At 47.1% G+C, this 24,268-nt stretch overlaps 1 protein-coding gene across 1 annotated transcript in view; it reads left to right on the top strand.

The window, feature by feature from the left end:
• VWA8 (von Willebrand factor A domain containing 8) overlaps window positions 1-24,268 on the top strand; it is a 405,888-nt gene that overhangs the window by 255,081 nt on the left and 126,539 nt on the right. Inside the window, exons 32-36 of the mRNA XM_075563021.1 lie at window positions 653-778; window positions 3,226-3,335; window positions 3,892-4,046; window positions 11,260-11,455; window positions 23,104-23,185. Of these exons, the coding sequence (XP_075419136.1) occupies window positions 653-778; window positions 3,226-3,335; window positions 3,892-4,046; window positions 11,260-11,455; window positions 23,104-23,185 (669 nt within the window). The remainder of the gene's footprint in view (window positions 1-652; window positions 779-3,225; window positions 3,336-3,891; window positions 4,047-11,259; window positions 11,456-23,103; window positions 23,186-24,268) is intronic.

The following is a 24,268-nucleotide window of genomic DNA, read 5'->3' as shown; positions in this document are numbered from 1 at the left end:
AGGACATTGAAAAGAGGGGTCACCAGAAAGTTTGAGTATGGTGTTCACAGCACCTCCAAATCATATAACCACCTAGTTCACTTTTTCAAGATCGGAAGTCTTGAACACCGTCGGGAGAAAATAATAAGCAAAGAGAGACCCACTTGCTTTTTAAACCAAGTAAACAACAGCAATGAAAACCCGTGAGACCACATGTGAATATAATATGCGGTTGGACATTGCCTAATAGATGCTGAGCAATGCCTGCTAGCGGGCTCCAGCGGAGAGCACCTTTCTCTGGCACACACGGGGCATCAAGAGCGTGTCAGTTTGAGGGCAGATGAGTTCGTGAGGATAAAGCTAAAGTAACCAGATGACACGTGTTTTACTGTAGAATGACGTCATCCCACCTTAGAGAACGAGTTGCCAGCAGGTATAAGAAAAGAAAGCGTCACGATTCCATGATGCAGCCACCGCCGGTGTGGCAGCGACTCTGTGCCCAGGGGCCCTTCATGGTCTCAGCTCGTTTCCAGCCTTCAATGCAGTTAGCTTTTTCCTTGCTTCCAACGCGTCGTTCACTCAGGATCGCAATAAGATACTCCCTAGTGTGTGCCGTGATGCTTGCCCCAGCCACCAGCCTTTCAGACCATGTTCTCCCCTTTGCCTTTTCCAGGAACCGCCTGGCCGTGTTGGATGTTCTAGAAGGGCGAACCCACACCATCTTACTTCCCATCACCCTCAAGACCGTTTTCCTCGTGGCAGAGGACAGATGGCTTCTGGTGGAGAACACATCCAACCAGTGGGTGCATCTCCGTGGTGCTTCGGGGGTGAACTCTCTCTTCCACATGCCTGCCTGGGAGCAGTGCTGGGCTTGACAGCCTCTCGCGAGACGAGAGTTGGCAGTGGGGAGGAAAAAAGGGCACTTCTCAGAGTCACCCTGCGAGTGCCCCCGACGGAGAGGTGGAAACACACTGTTACAAATGGTGCCCTTTTTGCATAGGATCTGTCGTGATTCTCTCCACGCTGAAGATACTTCAAAATGTGCAAGACCACAGTCTCCTCTCTAGAGCTGTTAGGTTGTTTGGATAATTTTTTTTTTTTTGTGAAAAATTCACTCCATAGAAGTTGTGGTAATAATCCCCTTTAGAAGAATTAATATTAGACTAGTCACAAGGAATTGAGCATTGAGGATGCCCCCAGGGTCCAATTCTTCCCTGCTGCTACCCAGCTCCCTGTCCCCCTACTCCTCTCTTGGGCACATTCCTTCCTGTTTCTGGGTTCCACGGATTGAAGCAACATCCCACAGAAATTCGCAAGAATTTAAGGAACTTTATCACATGATGGTGGGTCCAAATTCCAAAAGGCAGGCAGAGGTAAGCCAGACACAGGGCTCAGAGGATACTCTTTACTCCTGGCTCTCAATGGTAATAACATCATCGTCCCTGCTTCTGAAGAGGGCTTATTTTATACCCAGCACCATGGCATTGCGGGGAATCCCATTCACAATTATTCCTGGACAAAGCCTGTCAGTATCTTCTCCTACCTTCATACCAGCTCCACGCATGGAACGGTAGTCTGATGGGAGTGACACTGGATGTCAATTCACCTTTTTAATGAGACCCAAACATGATAATCTTTTCTCGACTCCTGGCCTGTTTTTCGTTTATACATATATGACCTGAGACCTCTGGCAGCACGTCTCCAGGAGGTAGGGATTGGCCTCCTCCTGATCTTAATCAGCCAGACGTTTCCCCAGTGGCTCTTCCGCTCCCCGCTTTAGTGTATCACTCCTGATATCATTACAAGTACAGTAACCACGGTAACCATTCAGCAAAAAGTGTGGGCTGGTCCACACTCTTTACTAAGGTCAGCTCTTCATCTCATCCTGCGAATTACGATTCTATGACATTCATCCTATGAATTCCTGTTCATTAGCATATCATGTCCTCCAAGATGCGAGGATATCCACAGGTGTATGATGTCCAGAATTATGATATATTACCTCAGGAATTATGCCTGGAAGGGTCAAACTAATTGACTATAACTCAGAAATTTCTTCCTCCTAAAAAAAAGAGACAATTCTTCCTTCTTGTGTATGTTCTTATTAGGCTCTGTGTATGGCTGTGTGGCTTCTTCAGGAGGGACCATTGTAGAGTACTTGGCAGGTGTGGGGGTCACAGTAAAGTTTGTGTCCGCACCACCACCCCATACACTACATGGCACTCAAACCCCGACTCGCTGCCCCTGCGTCCACTCTGACTCATAGGGACCCTGCAGGTAGAATAAGACTCCCCGTCGATTTCTGAGACTGAATCTTGAGAGGAGCAGAAAGCCTCCTCTTGCTCCCATGGAGCTGCTGGTAGGTGTGGACTTGGGTGTGTGGAGAGCAGCTCAGAGTGTGACTCACTCTGCCACCAGGGCCAAGTGCATGCTGCTCCTTGTGGCCCCTCTCTGCTGACCAGCAGGGAGCCCTGGTGGTGTCGTGGTTATCAGAAGGCTGCCATCTACCATCTCAGGGGAAGAAAGGAGTGGCTTTCTACAGCCCCCACGCCCAACCCCCCCCCCCCCCAAGCAGTTAAGGGCAGGGAAAGGCAAAGGGGCCGGCTGGTGCTGCCTGGTCGGTGGGGCTGCTGTGAGTCATCAACTGGAGGGTAGTGCGTTTTGCTGTTTGGTTGGTTTTGGGTGCGGCAGATTTGCCCAGTACAGTTGATTTCTGACTTTCAGCAAACAAGGTGCTATCATGTGCATTCCATAGGTTGTGAATAAACTTTCTCAGTCCCAGTCCCATTCTTACCTCGATCCTTTAGTCTCAAATCAGAGGTTTGGTTCCCCCGTGCTTACCAGCTGACCCAACAAACAGCCACAAAAAAGAGGGTTCATTGATGTGAACGAAGTGCCCTCCATGGTTGCCTCATTTTAAGCAGCCCCCTTTCATAGAGGAGCTGTTGGATTTATTGTTCGTAGACCTGAGGTCTTCAACATGGAAAAATGGAAGTAAGAGATAATAGAATTTTCTCGTGAACTTTCTGAAGCCGCCCTCATACTTGCCTACCTTATTACTCTGCGCTATCTGTTATGGGCGGTGTTGAGCAGTCACTGGATAATCCATGAAGAAACTGAAACAGAAGATTCTATTCAAAACCTAAAAATGAGATTGGGGGGACCTGGAGGGAGAAGGATAGCTGATTCTTCTGGCCCCACAAAGAGCAGCTTTTCATTGACTCGAGGTGTTTTGTTTCTTTATAGGAAATATCTCCTAACCACGCCTGCGCACATCGAGTCCCAGCAGAGTGGCGTGTGCCAGCTGCGTATGTTGAAAGAGGAGCCGCAGAGCTCGGGGTTTGGAGTTACCCGAGGTGAGCACGGTGCTCTCCGTGCCAGTGGCCGTGCGGGTGCCTGCTGGTCCACACCCGTCCTTTAGCCCTCTGGTCACCATGGCACCAGCCCTCGCTAGTCACCACATTAGCAAGAGCCGGCAAATCGGAATCTGCCACCATCCAAATCAACCCGGGGAGGCTCTCTCCTGCAATCTCTGTCTCTGATGTCTTCAGCTGACAAATCGATGTTTATAAGTTTATAAGTACTTATGCAAATAATCTAAAGCTTGCCACGGCCAAACTTGCTGGGCAAGTCTCACATCTCTTCTGCGGGGGTCGGGGTGGGGCCTGTACAAGATAGGCCATCAACGTGTCTCATGGAATTTGGGAAATACTTGGAATCTTGGGGGGATGATGCCTCTGGTTATGAAAACCCTGGCTTCTCGGATGAAAACCCACCCATGTAATTTCGAGTGTTTTCTTGCGTTCACCTGGGGGTTTCTCCTGGAGATGGTGATCATTGAATCCTACAGAACACTAATTCATGTCGCCTTGGGGAGCAGACGGTGTCTAACGTTTGCCTGACCCTTTTCAGAGATGGAGCTCAGCACACCTCATACAGTGTCCAGCGATCAGCTGTCATCTGAAAACCTCAGCGCGGCTGTGGGACAGAAGATCGCCTCTCCCAACCGAATCCTCGCCGATGAGCACACTTACGCTACAGTCGTGGTGGGCTTCCCGGATCTCATGGCAAGTGCGGGCTTTTGAATGGAGCAAATGAGCATTTCTTCCATCGCTTTGACCTATAGTCTATAAGCCTATTTGCAGGGTAATTAAAAATGGAGTCATTTTCATAACGGTTTCAGAGCAAGTCTAACTTCCAGGCAATCATAAAAATGAATACTTCTGACCTGTATGATTTGTTACTTTTTTTAAATGTGCATTTAAAGTGCAATGCAATGATGCCCCAAAACTCAGTGCCATCAGTCGATTCCAACTCACAGAGACCCTGTCTGTCAGCATACAGCCTGTGGGTGTGTGAGGCTGGACTTCTTTGGGGCGTAGGAAGCCTCACTTCCCCCCCACCCCCAGGAGCCTATGTATTCAAACTACTGACCTTGCAGTTAATAGACCAGCGGGTGATCCACTACACCACCAGGCCTCCTCGATATTTAACTTCCCCCTGTCCTCTGGTGGATTCCGACTCATAGCGACCCCACAGGACAGGGTGGAACTGACCCTGTGGTCTGACGCTGTGACTCTTGATGGGAGAAGAAAGCCTCGTCTTCCTCCCATTACGTCATATTCACCAGGAGTTCCGGTGACTCCACTCTCCACCTTGCAGCGGTGATTCTAAGTCACGTAGCTGCCTGGGCGGGGAACCGTTTTTCTACCAAAAGCCATTTGGCCATTTATAACTTCCCTCAAAGGCCTTACTGGTCCAACATCTCATTCACTCACCCCTCATGTGACAAATGGAACCACTTCTTTTTTGACGAGGCCTGTGACGTTAGCTGGTGCTGATGACTCTGTCCACCTTCCTGGCCTCCGTCTGGACGTAGCTCATGAATGACCTCCTGCAACCTGTGAGGGACACAACATCAGCCTGAGGTCTTTAAGAATTGTTTTATGGTTTAATTTGTTGGGTTGCCATGACTGTAGAGGAAAATTTCCAGCCTCCCGAATGTCAACTCACATTCCAGCTGAGTTTTGCTCTGAGTCCGTGGATCTTTACAACACGAAGGTGACAGTACAGTGATGATGGTTGCCACTTCTTTCTCTGCTGGCTTCCATAGAAGACCAGCTCCTCAGGCCAATGTCAGCACCACCTTCCCCGGTGGAGAGAGGGGGGCGTGGCCTTTAGGGTTATTTCAGTCCAGTTTGCCGACTAATAACCATAGCTGAAGCTCCATGTGTTTTGATTAAACATTTAATTTCATAATTGCCTTTAAAGCTTTTAGATGGGATGATAGAATCATTTGAAGATAAAAATATGGCTCTGCCTCAACATCTTAATGCCATTAGCAAACTGTGAGTACTTCAGGGTATAAGACATTTGAAATCCAAGACCTCGTGGATAATGTGTGGCTTAGGACTTGGCCGTGTGCTTCGCTAGTGATCAGTAAAAGGCAGTTGTTATGAGATCATATTGCTGACAATGAAACATGTGGTTAGAATATGATCTCTGCCCAGCTCTAACTGCCTGGAATACCGCTCTCTACAATGTGTGCTCCACTCAGCAGAGAGAACGCTGGTGCGATTGGAATAATTTATGTTCTGATGAAAGGAAGTAGAATAATAATCTGTGCTGCTGTAAAAGGGTAGACAGTCGACAGTGGGTACACAGCACCGATCTGTATCATCGCCATAGAAGCCGTTGATAACCTGGAAGAATCATGGCATCCTTCCGTAACACATAGACCCTCTGTGCTCTGAGCAAATCATCCGCGAAGATGGACCATGGGATGAAGAACATAGCATTGGGACCGGGCTCGGGGTGGGAGGGAGGGCTATTAGCAACCTGAAATGTGCAAATGGCCCCTCCTCCCTTGCTGAAGGAAGGAGGACTTAGGCACTTGCTGATGAAGATCCAGGACTGCGGCTTCCAGTATGGGTTGGTGCTCCTCGCAAAGGAGTAAAAATCCTCACCACTGCAGTGGTAGAAACCCTCATGCTAAACGGGAGATTGAGCTTGTCTGGGATCTCATTTTGCCTGGATCCACAATCAACGCTCACGGAAGCGGCCGTCAAGAAATAAATGATGCGTTACGCAAATCTGCTGCCAGGACCTCTTTAAAGTGCTGTAGAGTAAGGGCGTCACTTGGAGGACTGCGGTGTATCTGACCCACGTATGGCATTTTAAATTGCCCTGGATGTATGCGAAAGGTGGACAGTGAATAAGGATTCTAAATCCACTGGAATTGAATTTTTGTGTGTGACTGAAGGACCGAGATGCAGCTTCCCCCTTGTGGCTGTTCAGTGGAGCCCGAGTCTCGTCCGTGTACATAAGGTCACCGTGAGTTGGAACCAACTTGACAGCGCCTAACCAAACGCAGCAGAAGCAATGAGATAAGCTAAAAGCGATGCCATCCTGTGGGAGATGCCCCACGAACATTTGTTAAATGACGGATTCAAGTCAGACAGGCAGCCTTTTAGCATTTCATGATGTCAGTCGTACGTTGGGGCCACAGTGCTGTATAATCAAGGCCTTTGATGCACTACTGGCAGACTCAGAGAGATGCGGGTTCAGTTCCAGACCCCGGCAATGAAGCACATCTAGCAGTAAAGAAGCTCCACCAGTTTTTCGGCTTCCAAAGACTTATCAAATTATGTGTACGCTATACTTGAGTCTACTCAGTGTGCAGCAGCAGTATGGAGAAGCCTGATATATTGTGAGGATTACCCAAATGGGACGCAGACACATGAAGCAAGTGCATACTGTTGAAAAAAATAAGGCAGCAATCGACTTGTAAAAAACACAATGTCTCTAAATTGGAGTCCAATAAAAGAGATGCTGTTAAGTGTCGTAGACTTGGTTCTCACTCACAGTCATCCTATGTACAACAGTTTAAAAACCAACTCAGGGCCATTGAGTCCGTTCCGACGCATAGCAACCCTCCAGGACAGGGCGGACTAAGCTGTAGGCAGCCCGTCCTGGTCCCGTGGCACAGCCGTGCTTCTGAAATGCTGCCCCACGGAGAGCAGCCAAGCACGTACCCACGATGCCACCAGGCCTGCGTGTACCATACTTTGTGCATAATGAAACCGAGACTCAACAGGTTATTTCCCCAAGATCACAAATAAGTACAGGATCTCGGATGTGAGCTCATTAGTGTAGTGTCTTAATAAGGCTCTTCCTTCTGTGTCTCTAACTCCCACCCAATGATGGGGTGCAGCTACGGAAGTAGGGAGACCTGTCTACTTGGTAAATTCGAGGGTTAGCGACCAAGAGGGAGCCCTTCCAGGAGATCGATGGACACCTCGGCTGAAATAACAGGCTCACACTGGGAAAGTGTGAGGATGGTGGCACAAGACTGGGCAGTGCTTCCTGCTGTCGTGCAGGCGGTCATGATGGGTCGGAACCAACTTGACGGCACCTAACAGCAAGCACAAGCACATAGGGTCTATGAAACTCTAATGGAGGGGTCAGTCCCTCTTAGTTGCCCCTGCCCTGGCTCTGGGAGGCAGGAACAGAGGGAATTCCTGGGACCATCAAGAAAGAAGAGCCACAGTTGGAGCATGTCCGAGATCCCTGCCTGAAGTGGTGGACCGCCGAGACCAGAGGCTCCGGGGCCTACTGCATGGGAGACCACGGAGCAGAGCAGATGAGCCGTGCCTAGACCGTGCAGGGTGCTGTGCCGCTGAGGCTGTGAGACAGTGAGGTGGATCAGCAGGTGAGCTTCGTGGCCCGTGGGTGCAGAGGCCAAGGCAGCACGTGGCTGAAGACCAGAGAGAGAGACTAGGAGGCTGCCGGAGGAGACACTGCCATAGGCAAAAGGCCCTATCTGCAATGGTTTCTAATCCTAGCCCGTTGACTTCTCTGATAAGCCGCCCTAATGGTGGGTCCTGTCTATGAGGTTCCTGTGGCCATTAAACCCAGCAGAGAGGTAGAGTGCTGTGGAGGCAGGCTCGAGAAGGTCGGAGAGCTTCTGAACTCTGCCTGTGGCAGTCGGACTTGGGTAGATGGAGAGAGAGTTTCTCCTCTCTGTGCAAACAGAGGAGCTCAGGTTTGAACTCTGCATTTTCTTACCGAACCCCGAATCCATAGCTTCTCTATTTTACCTTTCTGATTTTATGAGAATTCCTCTTGGTTCTTCATATGACTATCACTAAAGAACTCTGCCGAACTTATTAAGCTTTTATGGAGTTATCAGGGGCAACTTAATTATTAGAAATGTATTATGACACCACTAAGCTAAAGCCCAGCAGCTACAAACACCTAGAGCCAATATTTTCTTCACTAGTCAAATATTAACCACATTCCTTTTACTAATAAGAGTCAGGCAAGGACGCCAATTCTCATCACAGCTACTCCACCTTATACTGAGTGTCGTATATGGTACAGTAGGACAAGAACAAAGAAACTATAAGTTTAGGGTATTTCAAAAGAAGACACCAAGATGATAAGTTTTGGGTTTTGTTTATTAAGATGATAAGTTTTCATAGTGAAAACACTGGGGGGAATTCGCTAAGTTTGCAGGATATGATGTCAATATACAATAGTCTTTGGTTGACCTTACGGGTAAAAGGACTGTCCACTAAACACAGCTGTGAAACCTGAGCTGCATCCAGGGAGCAGCTCTCTGAAAAGTAAACAACAGCAGGGGACCAGGGAAGGAGACGAGAATTCAAGTTCCACCAAACGTCCCTGAGTGTCGCCTCTTTTATTTTCTCGGATGAGTCCCGGCCAAACCTGAGAGTGGGCACTGGCGAGGTACAAGGTCCTCCAGGAGATGCCTCCCAGGTGTGGCTCCAGGAACAGGAATGTGCAGAGATACATGGAAACCTTCCGTGAGGCCACCTATGCAGTGGTTCTCTCCACTCTGACACTCATGCACCCAAACAATCCCCTGGTGCTGATGGCAGAGACCGTGGTACAGGAGGAGCCAACAGGAGGCAAAACTCAAGGGAATTGTCATCCTGGAAACGTGACCCCAAGAGGGTGGAACAAATGCCCATTGCCCTCTCCCTCTCGCCACCTCTGCTGTTTAACTAGATGCAGGCACCATCGCGAGGTGCAGTAGAGGGTCCAACTCAAACTCTAGTTTTCTGGCCAGAGACCTGGAAAGAGAAGCGCAAGCAGTCTAAATGTACCCCAAAAGTAGGGAGAGGACCAGTTAAGGAACAGGACCATAACGTTGTTGATTACAAGGCCCCCGTGATTCAAGCACTGGTGCTGGTCTGGGATGGCAACAGTTCTCAGTGAACAGAGCGGAGTGACCAGAGCAAATGCCTGCATGAAGGGATACACATTCCGTGACAGCATTGCAGAGAAATGGCAAAGGGAATGTGCTGTGCTGCACATGAGAAAAGGGTAAACAGGAATCCCAGCTTCATACCATTCATAAAAATTAATTATTTTGAAAAAAATCTGATGGTCTAAAGATTTAAAAATAAAAGACAAATGCATTGAACTTTTAGGGAAAATACAGGAGAATATCAAATATCTGATGATCTTGCAGTAGGGAAGGCCTTCTTAAGTAAGATTCCCCTGAAACATTGCCAACCTTTTCAGAGAAAATCTAGTCCCTTGGACTCCATTAAAAATAGGAACTTCTGAGGGAGGGGGAAAAAAAAGAGGACCTGATGCAAAGGGCTTAAGTGGAGAGCAAATGCTTTGAGAATGATTGGGGCAGGGAATGTATGGATGTGCTTCATACAATTGATGTATGTATATGTGTGGATGGTGATAAGAGTTGTATGAGTCCCTAATAAAATGTCAAAAAAGAAAAGAGGAGGAAAAAAAGAAAATGATTAGGGCAAAGAATGTACAGATGTGCTTTATACAATTGATGTATGTATATGTATGGACTGTGATAAGAGCTGTATGAGCCCCTAATAAATTGTTTAAAAAAAATAGGAACTTCTAGATCTCAAGACACCACAAAGTGAAAAGACACACCCCAAACTAGAAATAGGTATTCACTGTCAGAAAACAAAGGATTACTACTCAGAATATAGAAACAGGTTCTATAAATCAGTACGAAGAAAACACCATCTAATTGTTTAAAAGATCAGCTGGAGCCCTGGTGGTATGGTGGGTTAAACATTGGCTGCTTACCTCAAGGTCAGCAGTTCAAAACCACCATCCGCTCTTCAGGAGAAAGACGAAGCTTTCTACTCCAAGAAAGAGTTCCTGTCTCAGAAACCCACAAGAGCAGTTCTACTGTGGTGTGTAGGGTCGCTGTGAGCCAGATGGACTCATGGCAGTGAACCCTAGAGCAAGCACAGCGAAAGATGGCCAGCCTTATTAGCCGTTATGCCCCATGACCAGGGAAGCAATTCTGACTCATAGTGACCACATAGGACAGACTAGAACTGCTTAAGTAAGGTGACAAGGAATTGGAACCCTCGTCCACTGCTGGGGACTGTGACATAGTACAATAACTGTGGAACACTCAAACTGTGTTGGTTCCTCCAACAGTTAAATATAGAATAATCACATGGTCCAGAAGTCCCACTACTAGATGTATACCCAAAAGAATGGAAAGGCAAACAGACAACTTTTCCACCAACGTTCATTGCTTCATTCACAATAGCCCAATGATATCAATGGCCTAAATGCCCATCAACAGAAGAAATGGGTTAATAAAACATGGTATATACATATAATGGAAAATTACTGGAACATAAAGAGAAATGAAGTCTTAATACATACTGCAATTGTGAGAACACTGTACTGAGTGAAGTAAGTCAGTCACAAAGGCACGACCTCTTTTCTATCAGAGCAGCCCTGTAGGACAGAGGAGATTCCCCTGGGAGATTTCCGAGACTACAAATCTTCATGGGATCAGAAAGCCTTAGGTTGCAGTTAGCAGCTCAGTTGCATAACCCATTGTGCCAAATGTTAAAGTAAAGCTAGGGAATATTTAACAAAAAATTCTAGAGGCATCAAGGGATAGAGTGTAAGTTTCTAGAGATTTGGGACTCCAGAGAAAGACATGATTGGACAGTGTCTTCAGAAAGACAAGTAATAGTCTCTTCCTTTGCCGGATGGTGGACGGATAAGTGTTTGGCTTTGTTATGTTCCACTTTGGGGGTTAAGTTGCTTATTTTACACTTGTCTGAAAATTGTGATTATTAGTGAGGCAGCTCCCTCATCTATCAAATTCAAAAAGGTTAACAAGTACTTTGATTTTTTCGATCTGTGAAATATACGTTGGCCTTTGTGAAAGTCGTGATGAATGCAGCATCTAAAACTTCAGTATTTCCACCCCCTTCTCTCTTCCTCGTTCTCGTTCAGTCACCCAATGAAGTTTATTCTTGGAAGAGACAGTCATCGTTGAGTAAACCGAGTGTGGTCGAGACGGGGTTCTACGGAGGCAGGAAGAAGACTGACCCCCCAAAGCAGACCAACTGTGTGACTCTCGTGGGTGCTAATCAGATAGTCCGGCTTTTGCCCCCAGGAGAAGTCCCTCTGAAAGAAATCTACCCAAAAGGTAAGAAACGGATGCATTTCTACCTCCCGGCAGTGGGCAAAGGTAGCTGGATTGTTGAATGTGTTCACATCATCCTCTGTTGCTAAGTGGCGCGACGGTGGCTCTGCTAGAATTCCCCCCTTCTAGGCAGGAGTCCCAGGTTTGGGACCCCTCCAGGGCGCCTCACGTGCAGCCACCACCATGGTGCCAAGCAGGTGTCGGCACAACCCCCAGATGAGGATGGCAGAGGGAGAAAGGCCTGGCCCGCTACATCCGCTGACCGCAGGGCAACGCAGGACCAGGCAGCGTTTTGTCCCTGGTTCACAGGGTCTTCATGGGTCGGGCAGGTGTGATGGTGGGTACCAACCGCACTATTTCTAAAAACGAATAATGCCAAAAAGGTAGACAAAATAAGCCAATTGCCATCCAGTTGATTATAACTCCGAGCGGCCCTCTTGGACAGAGTTGAACTTCCCCCTAAGGTTTCCAAGCCTGTAGTCACAGCAGAAGCTGACTGTGACATCTTTCCCCTGTGGAGGGGTTGGCGGATTGGAACGGCTGACCTTTCAGTTAGCATCTAACCACTGCACTGTGTGAGCTCCTTCAACAGAGTGTGCCAACTGCCAGGGGGTCCATTCTGATGCATGGCAACCCGATAGGACAGGGTAACCTCACCCCAAAATTAGTCCCCCCGCCCCATGATTTTCCAAGGCTGTAAATCCTAACAAGAGTAGAAAGCCTCATCTTTCTTTCCAGAGAAGCTGGTGTCTTCAAACTGCTGATCTCACAGTTAGCAACTCATTGCGTTGGGCAAGAGGTTATAGACGTGGCTGGATCCCTGGGCCCTAAGAAAGTGCCCCCTTTGTCCCCGTGGTGGGCGGCTGCAGTCGATGCTGTTAGAACTGATCTGTGCATTAGGACCCGTACGATAACGCGTAGACTCAGAACAAGTTTTCCCTAGAGATGTGTTTAAATGTTGGGTATTCACCATCGAAACTGAGGCGCCCAAAGTGACGATCCCGTTTTGCCTCCCTTCCTATCAACAATGAATGACGCCTCTGTATTCTTGGGACAAGGCATGGGCTTGTCAGTCTGGCTGTTCTTTTCTAATGCAGGTGCAGTTATACCACGTTTCCGTTTTAATTCACCTTCTCCCTTGTGCCTACTGATGGTGTGCATAATTTGATATTCGTGCCATTCGCTTATCTTCTTTAGTGAAACGCCTCTTCAAATCCATCGCTCAAGTTTTAATTGCCTATTTCTAAATTAAATTTTTTAATTAAATACTTGAGCATAAGCCGACCTGAATATCTGCCAAGGCATCTAATTTTAACCACAAAAATTGCATTAAAATGTGCTGAAAAACTCAACCTATAGTCGATTAGCTACGGTAGGTGATTTGGTTTGGGTTGGGTATTTGCTTTTTTATTGATGAATTTTGAGTGTTTGATATAATTCTAGCTATAAGTACAGTGTCAGACATAGGTTTCCCAAGGATTTTCGGTCTGTTTTTGTTTGTTTTTGCATGTTACCTAAGTGTCTTAAAGAGCTGAAGTTCTAAATTTGGATCAAGAGGAGACCTGTTTGGCTTTAGACGTTTTATAGTTGTATGTTTAGCTTTTTTATCCATTTTGAGTTATTTTTTAAAGTATGGTGCCAAGTATGGATTGAGGCTTCTTCCTTCCTTCCTTCCTTCCTTTCTTTGATCTGGATTTATTCCATTGTTCCAGAACCATTTACCAAAAAATTAGTATTCTTTCTCTTTGAATTGCCTTTGAACCTCTGCTTAAAGCCAATTGACTATATAAGTACACATCTATTTCTGGATTATCTATCATGTCCCATTGGTATAGGCATTGATCCCTTTGTTTAATTTATAACTGTGTACCTTATAGTAAGTCTTGAATGAGGTGCCTTAGATCCTACAACTTTGTTCTTCATTTTCAAAAGGATAGTCAGAGAGTCACACATCCAAAACACGGCTCCTGGCATGCTGTGCTCCAGTTTAGGTTCTGGATTGTTCTCTTGGCCCAGTGAAAGACCAGCCTGCTTGGTCCATCCCAAAGCCCTCGGGCTGTCACTGGAGAGCCCTCCAGTAACAAGATCACTCCCAGCGACTGCTGTGCCTTCCTCACCACCACCCAGCTTCCTCCACCCTTCCAGTCCCGGCTGCAGACTTGTCCTGCCTTGGAAGGCCTGGCCTCAATAAATCAGATCACCTGGTGGTTCTTTCTTTTAAACAAAAAAACAAACAAACAAGTTAAATGTTTGCTGTTTGGTCATTTCCAACTCACAGAGACCCTGGGGGACAGAGTGGAACTGCCCCATCGGTTCCCCCGGGTGTACTCCTTGTGAAAGCAGACTGTCCCATTGTTGTCCCGTGAGGCAGCAGGGGAATTCGAACCACAAATCCTTCACTAGGCAGCCGAACACTAGCCCACCATGCCACCAGGGCACCTGTGTCTCCTCTTTAGAGATGGAACGGGTGCGTTTGTGTGTTGTGCAAATGACTTCAGATATATCAAAGTTTTCACAAGGAGCCCTCAAGGTGGGGCTGGGGGAGTGGGGTGGGGGGATGGAGACAGTTAAGTCCTTGTTGCTAACCCAAAGGTGGACAGTTCCTATCAGCCCCACCCCCGCCCCTGCCAGCGGCTCCCGAGAGAAAGGCCTGACCGTCTGGTTTTGTAAAGAGGACAGCTGGGAACACCCTGGATGGAGGCTCTGCTCTTCATTACTGATGTGCACTCAGGTTGAGTTCACGTCTTGCTGTTATAAGTAGCAAGGTGCTATGATACTGTCACCTGTCTCCGTGTGTGTGTGTGTGTGTGTGTGTGTGTGTGTGTATGTGTTGAGAATCTCTGTGGAGCAGATGTCTGGAATTGAATTCTTCCCCAGAGTTGTATGGCAACAGCTCCTCAGAGGGCCGTGCTCCCCACCCCACCCATTTGGGAGATGTCAGACTTTTTTTTTTTAATTTTAAATAAATATTTTTATTGAGTACTCTTACAACTCTTATAACAATCCATATATCGATTGTATCAAGCACATTTGTACATATGTTGCCATCATCATTTTCAATACATGTTCTTTCTATTTGAGCCCTTGGTATCAGCTCCTCTTTTTACCGCTCCCTCCCCCTGTGAACCCGTGATAAATTATAAATTATTATTATTTTCATATCTTACACCATCTGCTGCCTCCCTTCACCCACATTTCTGATGTTTGTCCTCCTTGGGTGGTGGGGTTGGTGGGGTGTGTGTGTTACATGTCGATCATTGCAATTGGTCCCGTCCCCGCCACCCCACCCTCGTGGTGTCAATTCTCCCATAACTTCTCCTGAGGGGTTTGTCTGTCCTAGATGCCATGTATCGAGAGCTCTGATCTTCGCCAGTGTACATGCTCGGGCCTAGTCGAATTTGTAAGGTAGAACTGGGGTAGAACTGTTGTATGTCTCACCGGTGCTATACTGCACCCCAGCTGGCTCGTCCTGGCCTTGTGGAGGTCAGGCTTTCCACTGTGGCCTCATCTGACCTTGCCCCGATGAATAGTGAAGCTAAGCAACTTTTCGTCTGCTTTGCCTTTATATTTCTGAGAGTTGCCTCCTTATGTCTTCTGCCATTTTTCTCTTGGATGTTTGGTGATTTTCCCCTTTCATTTCTTCAAGTTGTGTCCCATGAATGTCCTGAATGTATACATAGTCCTTGGGACAGTGCCTGACACAAAGAAAAATATAAATCCTGTTTGTGTTTTAAGCAATCTCCCTTAGAGTGGAGATGTGAAGGAGCATGCCCACCTGCAGATATGTTTGGATATGGATATTTCTATGTCATCACTGTAGGTGTTGCAGGTATAATAATATAGACCATAGAGCACACTAGGGGCATAGTCATGGAAACTTCTGAGACATCACCAACACCTCATGGATGAAGTCCCTAGTTCCAAAGGCAAAGGACCATACAGTCACAGGGTAGTGCCCTCAATTGGCATCATATTGTTCACAAAGGCAGTGGCCTGCATCATTTTGGTGAATGACCCCCGGGATCTTAAAAGCTTATGAGTGGCCATTGAAAATGCAAGTATTGGTCTCTTCCAATCTTCCTCAAAGAAGGGGAAAAGGAATCCAAGACTCAAGGTGAGCAGTCTAAAGCACTAATGGACCACATGAACCAGAGCCTCCACAGGTCCAAGACCAGAAGAACTAGATGGTGCCCTGACATCACTATCAACTACTCTGGCATGGATCATAACAAAAGGCCCAAACATTTCTAAGGAAAAATGTAGAACAAAAAATGAAATTGATTGGGAGGGAAGAGAAGGGAAAAAGGAAAATGAGCTGATTCCAGGAACTCAAGCAGAAGGCTAATTTTGAGAATGATGAAGGCAATGAATGCATAAGTGTGCGTTACACAATTTATGTATGGATTGTGATAAGAGTTGTATGAGCCACAATAAAATGATTAACAAAAGGAAAGAAAATAAATGCGGTGGGAGGACTCACTCTAATCAATCTTAAGGTTGACTATGTAGCTATTATAATCGGGAGAAATGGCTGAAACAATGGGCTCAAACATCAGAACAATTGTGAGGAGGGCACAGGACTGGGCTCATAGGGTTGCTATGAGTTCAAACCGATCCAATGGCACCTGGTCACAGTCCAATCAAGAGAGGGTGGTACTGATGGTGGGATACGCATCAATCAACACAACAGAGTCAAGAACCCAGAAATACCAGAGTGAACGTAAATGTATCGCTACAAAAATCATTACAACTGTTATTAAACAAAAGCAGTGAAACATGAAAAAAAAATGAAATTGATTAAGTTGCGCAGGACCACCATCCCAGGGGACACTAGAGTCAATTGGCATGATGTCATGCACAGAGATGATAGCCTGCCCCACTCTGGTAACAAGTAGGGTTTTAAACACCGATGACTGGCCATCTAGGTGCAACTAGTTGTGTCTCCCTGTCCAGAAGAACGAAGCGTGGAGGAAATCAAAGGCACCTAGAAAAGTGGAGGAAATGAAGAGGCCATCACAATTACAGGCATAGCTCAAGTGTGGACAGCATTTACACAATGACATTAATAGGTCTGCATATGGATCTGATCAGTGATATTGGAGGCATAATCCCTGGGTAATACACGCAACAGCTAACTGAAAGTTGTAGGTCCAAATCCATCCAGAGGCGACTTGGAAGAAAGTCCTAATGGTCTACTTCCTCCCAAACCAGCTGTTGAAAACCCTGGGGGGCCCCTTTCTGCTCTGACATCGATGGGGTCGACACAAGATGGCGTCAGCCCAAGGGTGATGGGCTGTGTTGGTTTACCTTATTCTCACACTTTATTGTGACTTGGGGGAAGGTGTGCAGAGCAGGCCTTCGGCTGTGCATTAAACAGTCATGCACATCATGTTCTGGCTCACTCGTGGCCGCCCCTCGTGTCCCACCACTCTTCTCCCCTCCTCCCTTCGTCCTCTATCTCCATCCCTCCTTCTCTCCTGACTCTGCTCCACTGAGCCTTCGGGTCAACGCTGCCCCTTGGATCTGTTCTGAGGGGTGTCGTTCCTCTGGGAGAACTGTTATCCCACTGGAAATGGCGTTGACAGTGGTAGCCAGGCCCCGTCTCGTTCCTCATCGATGGGACTGATTATGTCCACGCGTCTTTTGCCTGTCATCACTCTTCCCTGTGTGTGGGGAGAGACCAGGACCTGCACCTCGATGACTGCTCACAGGCTTGAAAGGCCCCGTTGCCGCTCACCAAAGACCACATGGTCTTTGTGGACTATTTTACGTCAGTCGACCTCGGTGTCCCCCACAATGATGGTCTCGAGCCCCCCGGCCCAGGGACCACTCAAGGTGTTTGGTTACGTCTGAGAAGTTTTCATAACACCCCCCTCCCCACCCCCAAGCTCCATCCTATCTGTGAAGGCATTTGCAGCAAAGGGACAAATACACACATACAACGCTGTCAACGCCCTATCTATTTGTAGGTGTTTTTTGTCTTTGAGTGGAGGTGGGAGAATGCGTGTGGGTGGTGCAGATGAAAAAGAGTTAAAGCCTCATGTTCCACGGTGGAAAGTGAAGAGAAAGTGCCGCCGTGTAAAATGCCAAGAGAGCCCCGTGAGAGTGACGGCGAGAGCCAGAGATGCAGTTGCAGCCACGGCAGAGGCGTCCCTGGGAAACGGAACGAGTGAGCGGGAGCAGCGCTGACTTCTCTTCTTAGCTTCTTTGACTTGACTCTATTTGCATGCTGGTCTCTTATGAAATTTAAAGCAAAATTAATTTTTTTAAGTAAATTGAATCCAACCAGCTGGTCAGCCAGGTAAGAATGCGTATCAGCCTTTTATTAAACACATCAGCAGAAACCCAAAAGCTTACTCTCCTACTGGCTTTCCCAAGGATGGCCTAACTTGGTTTAATGTACAAGAGGAAAAAGTCACTATTTTCTTCCATCGTTGTTCCTCTGGTTAAAAGTGAGCCTCTCCTTGCTTCCCTTTCCCTTGCCTCACGCGGCGCCGCTCCCGGGCACCACGTGATGATCCTGGCTTGAAAGCAGTGCCTGTCGTCCGTGCTCCATTAGAGCGTGTGTGTCACTCTCAAGACTGGTGGGCAGAGAAGTGCACTCAGCCTAGTGGTGCGCAGGTGACCTTAACGTTCATGTCTGTATTTTCAGATACAGTTTTTAACCTCTCTGAGCATATCTGTGGAGGTTGTGCCTGAACTCACAGTGTTGCGTGCTCTCCCCCGGCACCTGCCGTTTGTGGGGATCTGAGAAACGGCAGCACTGACTTACTGCCCTTTGGTCCTTAGGGACCGAAGCCCTTAACAGCAGCTTATGCGTCCCTTTGAAGCCCACCTGGGTCCTAGCTGTAACGGACACTTGCCGAGCTCGCACTCTGGCTACAGTGCCTCCAAATGTTGAAAATGGATGGACAAAGACTTGGCTAAATACGAGGAAAACCTGGCACATTCGCCTTGCCTTCACTCAATCGCACATTCTGTCCAAGGGCGGCCATTAGGCTCTGTTCTATAAACAGTCGAGGCTATGGAGCGGATTTATTTTCCCGTTGTTGGCATCAGAGTTGCAGGTGCTCACTGCACGCACGCACACATACACACACGCACACACACCACTCCGCCGCCCTCGCTGCTCCCCGCATAGCCTCGGAGCCTTTCCTCTGACGTGCGAAGATAGATTTTTTAATTTTTTTATTATTAACACCTCAAGTGAAATGCTTCCTTTCTCCTACTTGAGGTAGTAGAAGCATTGTTGCATCTTCTCACCCTCCGTCTGCCGGCAAGTTCATCTGCACAGAGCATGGAAGAGAAGACATAGCACAGATGCCTTTGAACTACGCCGACTGGCTTTGCTCTCCCAGGCCGTCTGCAAGGGCTGCTGCAGCAGCGCTCTTAGGACAGGCAAAGGAAAGAGGGACGTTTCGGAAAGTGGCTGGAAGGTGGCTCTCGCCATCGCGACTGCTTCAGGACTGGCCATTTGGGGCAAAGGAGCCAAGTTTGTAAATAAGTCAACCTACTTCAGTTAGGTCCTAGCTGTAGGACCTATTAAAAAATATATTGTTTAAGATCGATGGTGCAAAAATGTATACAAGATTGAACTAGCCTTCCTGGCAGCACTGTCTACCGAAGGCACTGCTTGACTTCGGCGTGTTTGTTTTAAACAGATGGGCTTCTGGGGACAGCCGGTGGAGCTGGGTGGCCAGAGTGCCCATAAACTCACGGTCGAATCAGTGACCCTATAGGACAGGACAGGGAGAATTGCCCCTTGGACTTCTGAGACGTCACTCTTACAGGAGACCGCCTCATCTTGTTCCCACTGAGAGGCTGGGGGATTCGAAAAGCTGACCTGTTAAGCAGCCCAACGGTAACCACTACACTACCAGGGCTCCTATAGCAAGCCTACCATGACTCTTTTTTTGTACCCTGTGCCATCTGTGGACGTCAACTTTTTGCCCCACTGGACCACACTTTCCCAATTCCTGTAATTCACACCCAACCCCAGGGCCATGACTCCCACCATAGAATCCCTTCCAAGTCTCTCAGGGTCTACTCACTGCCATCAAGTCGATGTAGCCTCATAGTGACCCCGTAGGACAGAGTAAAACTGCCCTGGGGGCTTCCAAGACTGTGACTCTTTACGGGAGTAGAAAGTCCCATATTTCTCCTATAGGGAAGCTGGTCGTTTTGAACTACTGACTTTGAGGATCTCAGCCCAATGCATCCCCACCAGGGCCCCTCTCAGGATCCACAGCAGTTAGATAGATAGATAGATAGATAGATAGATAGATAGATAGATAGATAGATAGATAGATAGATAGATAGATAGATAGATAAGCTTTCCTGTCTAAACTATGAGCACCCCAGGGGCTGAGCCCCAAGAACAGGGGCTTTCTCCCAGCCTCCCCTCAGTGCTCAGTCCCGAGGGTGCCACAAAATTAGTTTAAATGTGTTTGTTGACTAAATAAGAGCAATTTTGAGTTTTTCAGATAGCTTATTAGAAACACTTTGACAGCAAACACACAATGAACACACTGTTTGCTGTCTTGTTTATTTTTAAACTGCATTCAGTGAATCCAGTATGGGGACCCTGAATATCTAATTCTCATCAGAGTTGTAATAGGACACATACCAAACCCACTGCCACGGAGTCAGTTCCACAGCGGCTGCAGCAGCAGCTCAAACACAACGCCCCGTGCAGATGGCACCGGACTGGGCGGGGTCTCAGTTTGCTGTGCACCAAACACCACCACAACTCCAGCAATGACTGCTTAGGCACTTTGCTTAAGGCATTGATTTTATTTAATCTTCAAGATGATTTTCCGATGTGACTATCCCGTTTTACAAATGAGGAAAACCAGTCTTGGGGAGGTGAATGAGTTGGCCCTTCCACCTCAGCTAGGAAGTCACTGAGCCAGGATTTCACACCAGGTCAGTCTGACTCAGTTCTTCCTACCACCTAAAGTGCTAAGCTCCGTTGCGACTTCTAAGAATGAAAACCAGAATTTAGATGATGAACTATTTTCAAGTAAACTGTGAGTGCTAAAACTCTTACCTCTCCTGGCAAGCTATCAAAAACAATGAGACTTAACACTCAACACTTACGGAAAAACTAAGGTGAGAAGGGATGGAGGGGCCAGGAAGCTAGATCTTTGGAGACAGGCAAAACAGAATGGAAACAGTGAGGATGCAGACACATGTGGAAATTGTAGCCCAGTCATGGAACCATCTGCATAAAAATGATGCAATGGAAACCTAAAATACCATTAAAAATTTTTTTAAACAACATGAAAATAATTTGGTTCTTCATGATAGTGTGGCAGGAAGGAGGTAAAAGGATTTACAAGGAAAGAACGAGGAGGCAAAAGCTATAGACAGAGGTTAAACATAAGCGTGTACATATGTAGATACATGGAGATATAAGACAAGGGGTACTAGTCTATGTAGGTGTATTTATATGTTAAAGTATTAAGGCAGCAAACAGGTTTGGGGTCTCTACTTAAGTCTTCCCTCAACACAGAACACTTTGTTCTAATAACCTGGCACTGTGTGATACTTACCTTCCCGACACTATCTCTGAAGACAAATGGGTGCATAAGCAAATGTACTGAAGAAGGCTGATGGTGCCTGGCTATTAAAAATATAGCGTCTGGGGTCTTAAAGGCTTGAAGTTAAACAAGTGACCATCTAGCAGGGAAACAACAAAGCCCACATGAAAGAAGCACACCAGCCTGTGTGATCATGGGGAGTCGATGGGATCAGTTATCAGAAGGTCAAAAACAATTATATCTATGTGAAAGGGAGGGGTCCGAGTGGAGACTCAAAGCCCATCTGTAGACAATTAGACATCCCCTCACAGAAGGGACGATTCAGCTAGGGTGCCGTATAGCACTGACGAAACACACAACAGTCTTCTAGTTCTCGAATGCTTCCTCCCCCCTCCCCCACTATCATGACCCAGTTCTACCTCATATATCCTGTTACACTGGAGTGTGTACATTGGTACAGATAAGAGTTTTTGACACATGGAAGCCAGGACAGATAACCCCTCAGAAACAGTAATGGGAATAGATACTGTGGGGGGCGGGGGGGAGAGAATGGTGGAACCAATAGCAATGAGGGATGTATAATTTGCCCCATCCCCAAGGGGGATGGTCAACATAAATGTGGGTGAAGGGATACAGCAGATGGTATAAGATATGAAAAAAATATATATATACATACACATGTACCATATATACTTAAGTATAAGCCAACCCGAATATCAGCCGAGGCACCTAATTTTTCCACAAAAACTGCATTTAAAATGTGCTGTAAAAATTCAGCTTCTACACAAGTATATACAGTATATATAATTTATCAAAGGTTCATGAGGGTAGGAGGGTGGAGGAGGGAGGGAACAAAGAGGAGCTGATAATAAGGTGTCAAGTAGAAAGATAATGTTTTTAAAAATGACGATGGCAACATATGTACAAGTTTGCTTGATATAATTGATTTATAGATTGTTATAATATCTGCAAGAGCCTCAGTAAAATGATTTAAAAAAATTTTTTTTAAAGAAAAGAATTTCAGTTTAATAGAACAAAGTGTTCTTGCATTGAAAACCCACATGGACGAAGCACACCAGCCTGCGTGATCACCAGGTGTCGAAGGGATCAGGTATCAGGCATCAAAGGCAAAAAAAAAAATCACATCATTGTGAATGAGGGGCAGTGGAGAGTGGGGACCCAAAGCCCATCTATAGACAACTGGACATCCCCTTACAGAAGGGTTATGGGGAGATGAGCCAGTCAGGGTGCAGGGTAGCAACAATGAAACATACAACTTTCCTCTAGTTCCTAAATGTTTCCTCCCCCTACTATCCTGATCCCAATTCTACCTTACAAACCCAGCTAGACCAGAGGATGTACACTGGTAAAAATAGGAACTGGAAACATAGGGAATCCAGGACAGATGAACCCCTCAGGACCAGTGGTGAGAGTGGCGATACGAGGAGGATGGAGGGAAGGTGGGGTATAAAAGGGGAACTGATTACAAGGGGATGGACAACAGAAAAGTGGATGAAGGGAGACGTCAGACAGTGTAAGACATGTCAAAAATAATAATAATTTATAAATTATCAAGGGTTCATGAGGGACGGGGTGGGGTGGAAGGGGGAAAATGAGGAGCTGATACCAGGGCCTCAAGTAGAAAGCAGATGTTTTGAGAATGATGATGACAACAGGTGTACAAATGTGCTTGACACAATGGGTGTATGTGTGGATGTGATAAGCATTGTATGAGCCCCCAATAAAATGTTTTTTAAAAAAAGAATTTGGTTCAAAGAATTATGATCTAATCTGTTCCCATCTGATAATTTAACAGGTATAACAATATTTTTCCTGAGGGAGAAATAACCGAGCCTGACCCAATACCCTAGCCCAGTACCTTGTCAAGTGGATCCCAAGGTTCTACCCAAGGTTACTGGAAATTTCCTCCCACCTAGGAACGCCTGTGAGGATGGCACAGGACCGGGCAGTATTTGGGTCTGTTGTCCATGGGGTTGCCACGGGTCGGGACCCACTCTAAGCCTGTTCACAACCACAGGCATCATGTGGGTGAAATGTCAGCATCCTGTGGTAACTTACGACATGGCTCATGTCGTTACTTGTCTGCAGATATTACTCCTCCACTGACAGCTGGTTTTATAGAAGTCACTGATCTTCAAGCAAAGAAACTCCGATATATCCCTATTCCCAGGTAATTCCTCTTCTCGGTTTTTCGCTTGGCATGTCAGATGGGGGGGAATAGAGTGAATTCTAGCAAGTCCTCTGGACAAACGTGTGCTGGCTGCTTCCTTCCGTAAAAAGCCCAGTTTGGGGAATGGAGTTGATGGGCGGTTTATACCTTGCTCCCCTTGCCCATCTTTCACTGGCATTTTAATCTGTATTCTGGGGAAATGTTTGACTCATGAGTTTTCTGAAGTAACTGTGTTCAGCACGCCAATGGAATTTACTGTTCATATGGTATGATGTTACTATGTTAAATGTTACCATAGTCATGAGAGATGTAGTAGCCAAAGGATTCCAGAGGTTTAGAACGGGCCCTCAGAGTAAGGAACCTCCAGACACGATGTAGCCCCAAGTAGCAACGCTGTTCTGGGTCTGCCCTTTCTCTGCGTTCCCCCCTCCCCTGGGGAAGAGAGGGGCCCTCACCTGTGGCCAGTCTTTCTGCGTGCATCCGCCCTCGGCTCCTTTTGAAAGTTCAGCGTGCACCTGAATGCATTGCCTCGAAGCCGAATCTGACTCCCGGCCCCCTGTTGTGTGGCAGAGCAGAACTTGGCTCCACTGAGCTTCCAGGGGCCGATTGCACAGAAGTAGATCCCCAGATCTCTTGTGGAGGCATGGGGAAGAACCCCAACCCTGTGCTTAGCAGCCCAGCACGACTCCTCTTTAGCCCAGGTTCTTTCTCTTTGCCCCCTTCCTCGCATCGTCCTGCCATGCTTGGGTGGTGATTGGGAGCACACCCCCAGGTCTTCATATGCTCCCTCACAAGACAATGGACCCCCAAAAGTGAGACCTGGAGAGCCGTCCAATGTCTTCGGAATGCCACCGGGGACCCCAGACTCGTCATGAGGGCACCTGTCCTCCCTCACCTCCAAGTCCCAAAAGCAAGCAGTCGACAGAACCATGCCAGATCACTCCCAAACTGTTGCCTTTCTCAGGACCCTGTCACAGTTTTAGAATGATGAAGACATGACAAAAATAGTGTAGCCGGCTCACTTGCCAGGAAGTCTGTTCTGCCTCGTGTCCGAGTGGAGTGCTCTCCACAGGGCTGTACTGG

This window comes from Tenrec ecaudatus, chromosome 11 (assembly GCF_050624435.1).
Source record: "Tenrec ecaudatus isolate mTenEca1 chromosome 11, mTenEca1.hap1, whole genome shotgun sequence".
In the NCBI taxonomy this organism is placed as follows: Eukaryota; Metazoa; Chordata; class Mammalia; order Afrosoricida; family Tenrecidae; genus Tenrec; species Tenrec ecaudatus.
This window is presented reverse-complemented; position numbering and strand designations above follow the sequence as displayed.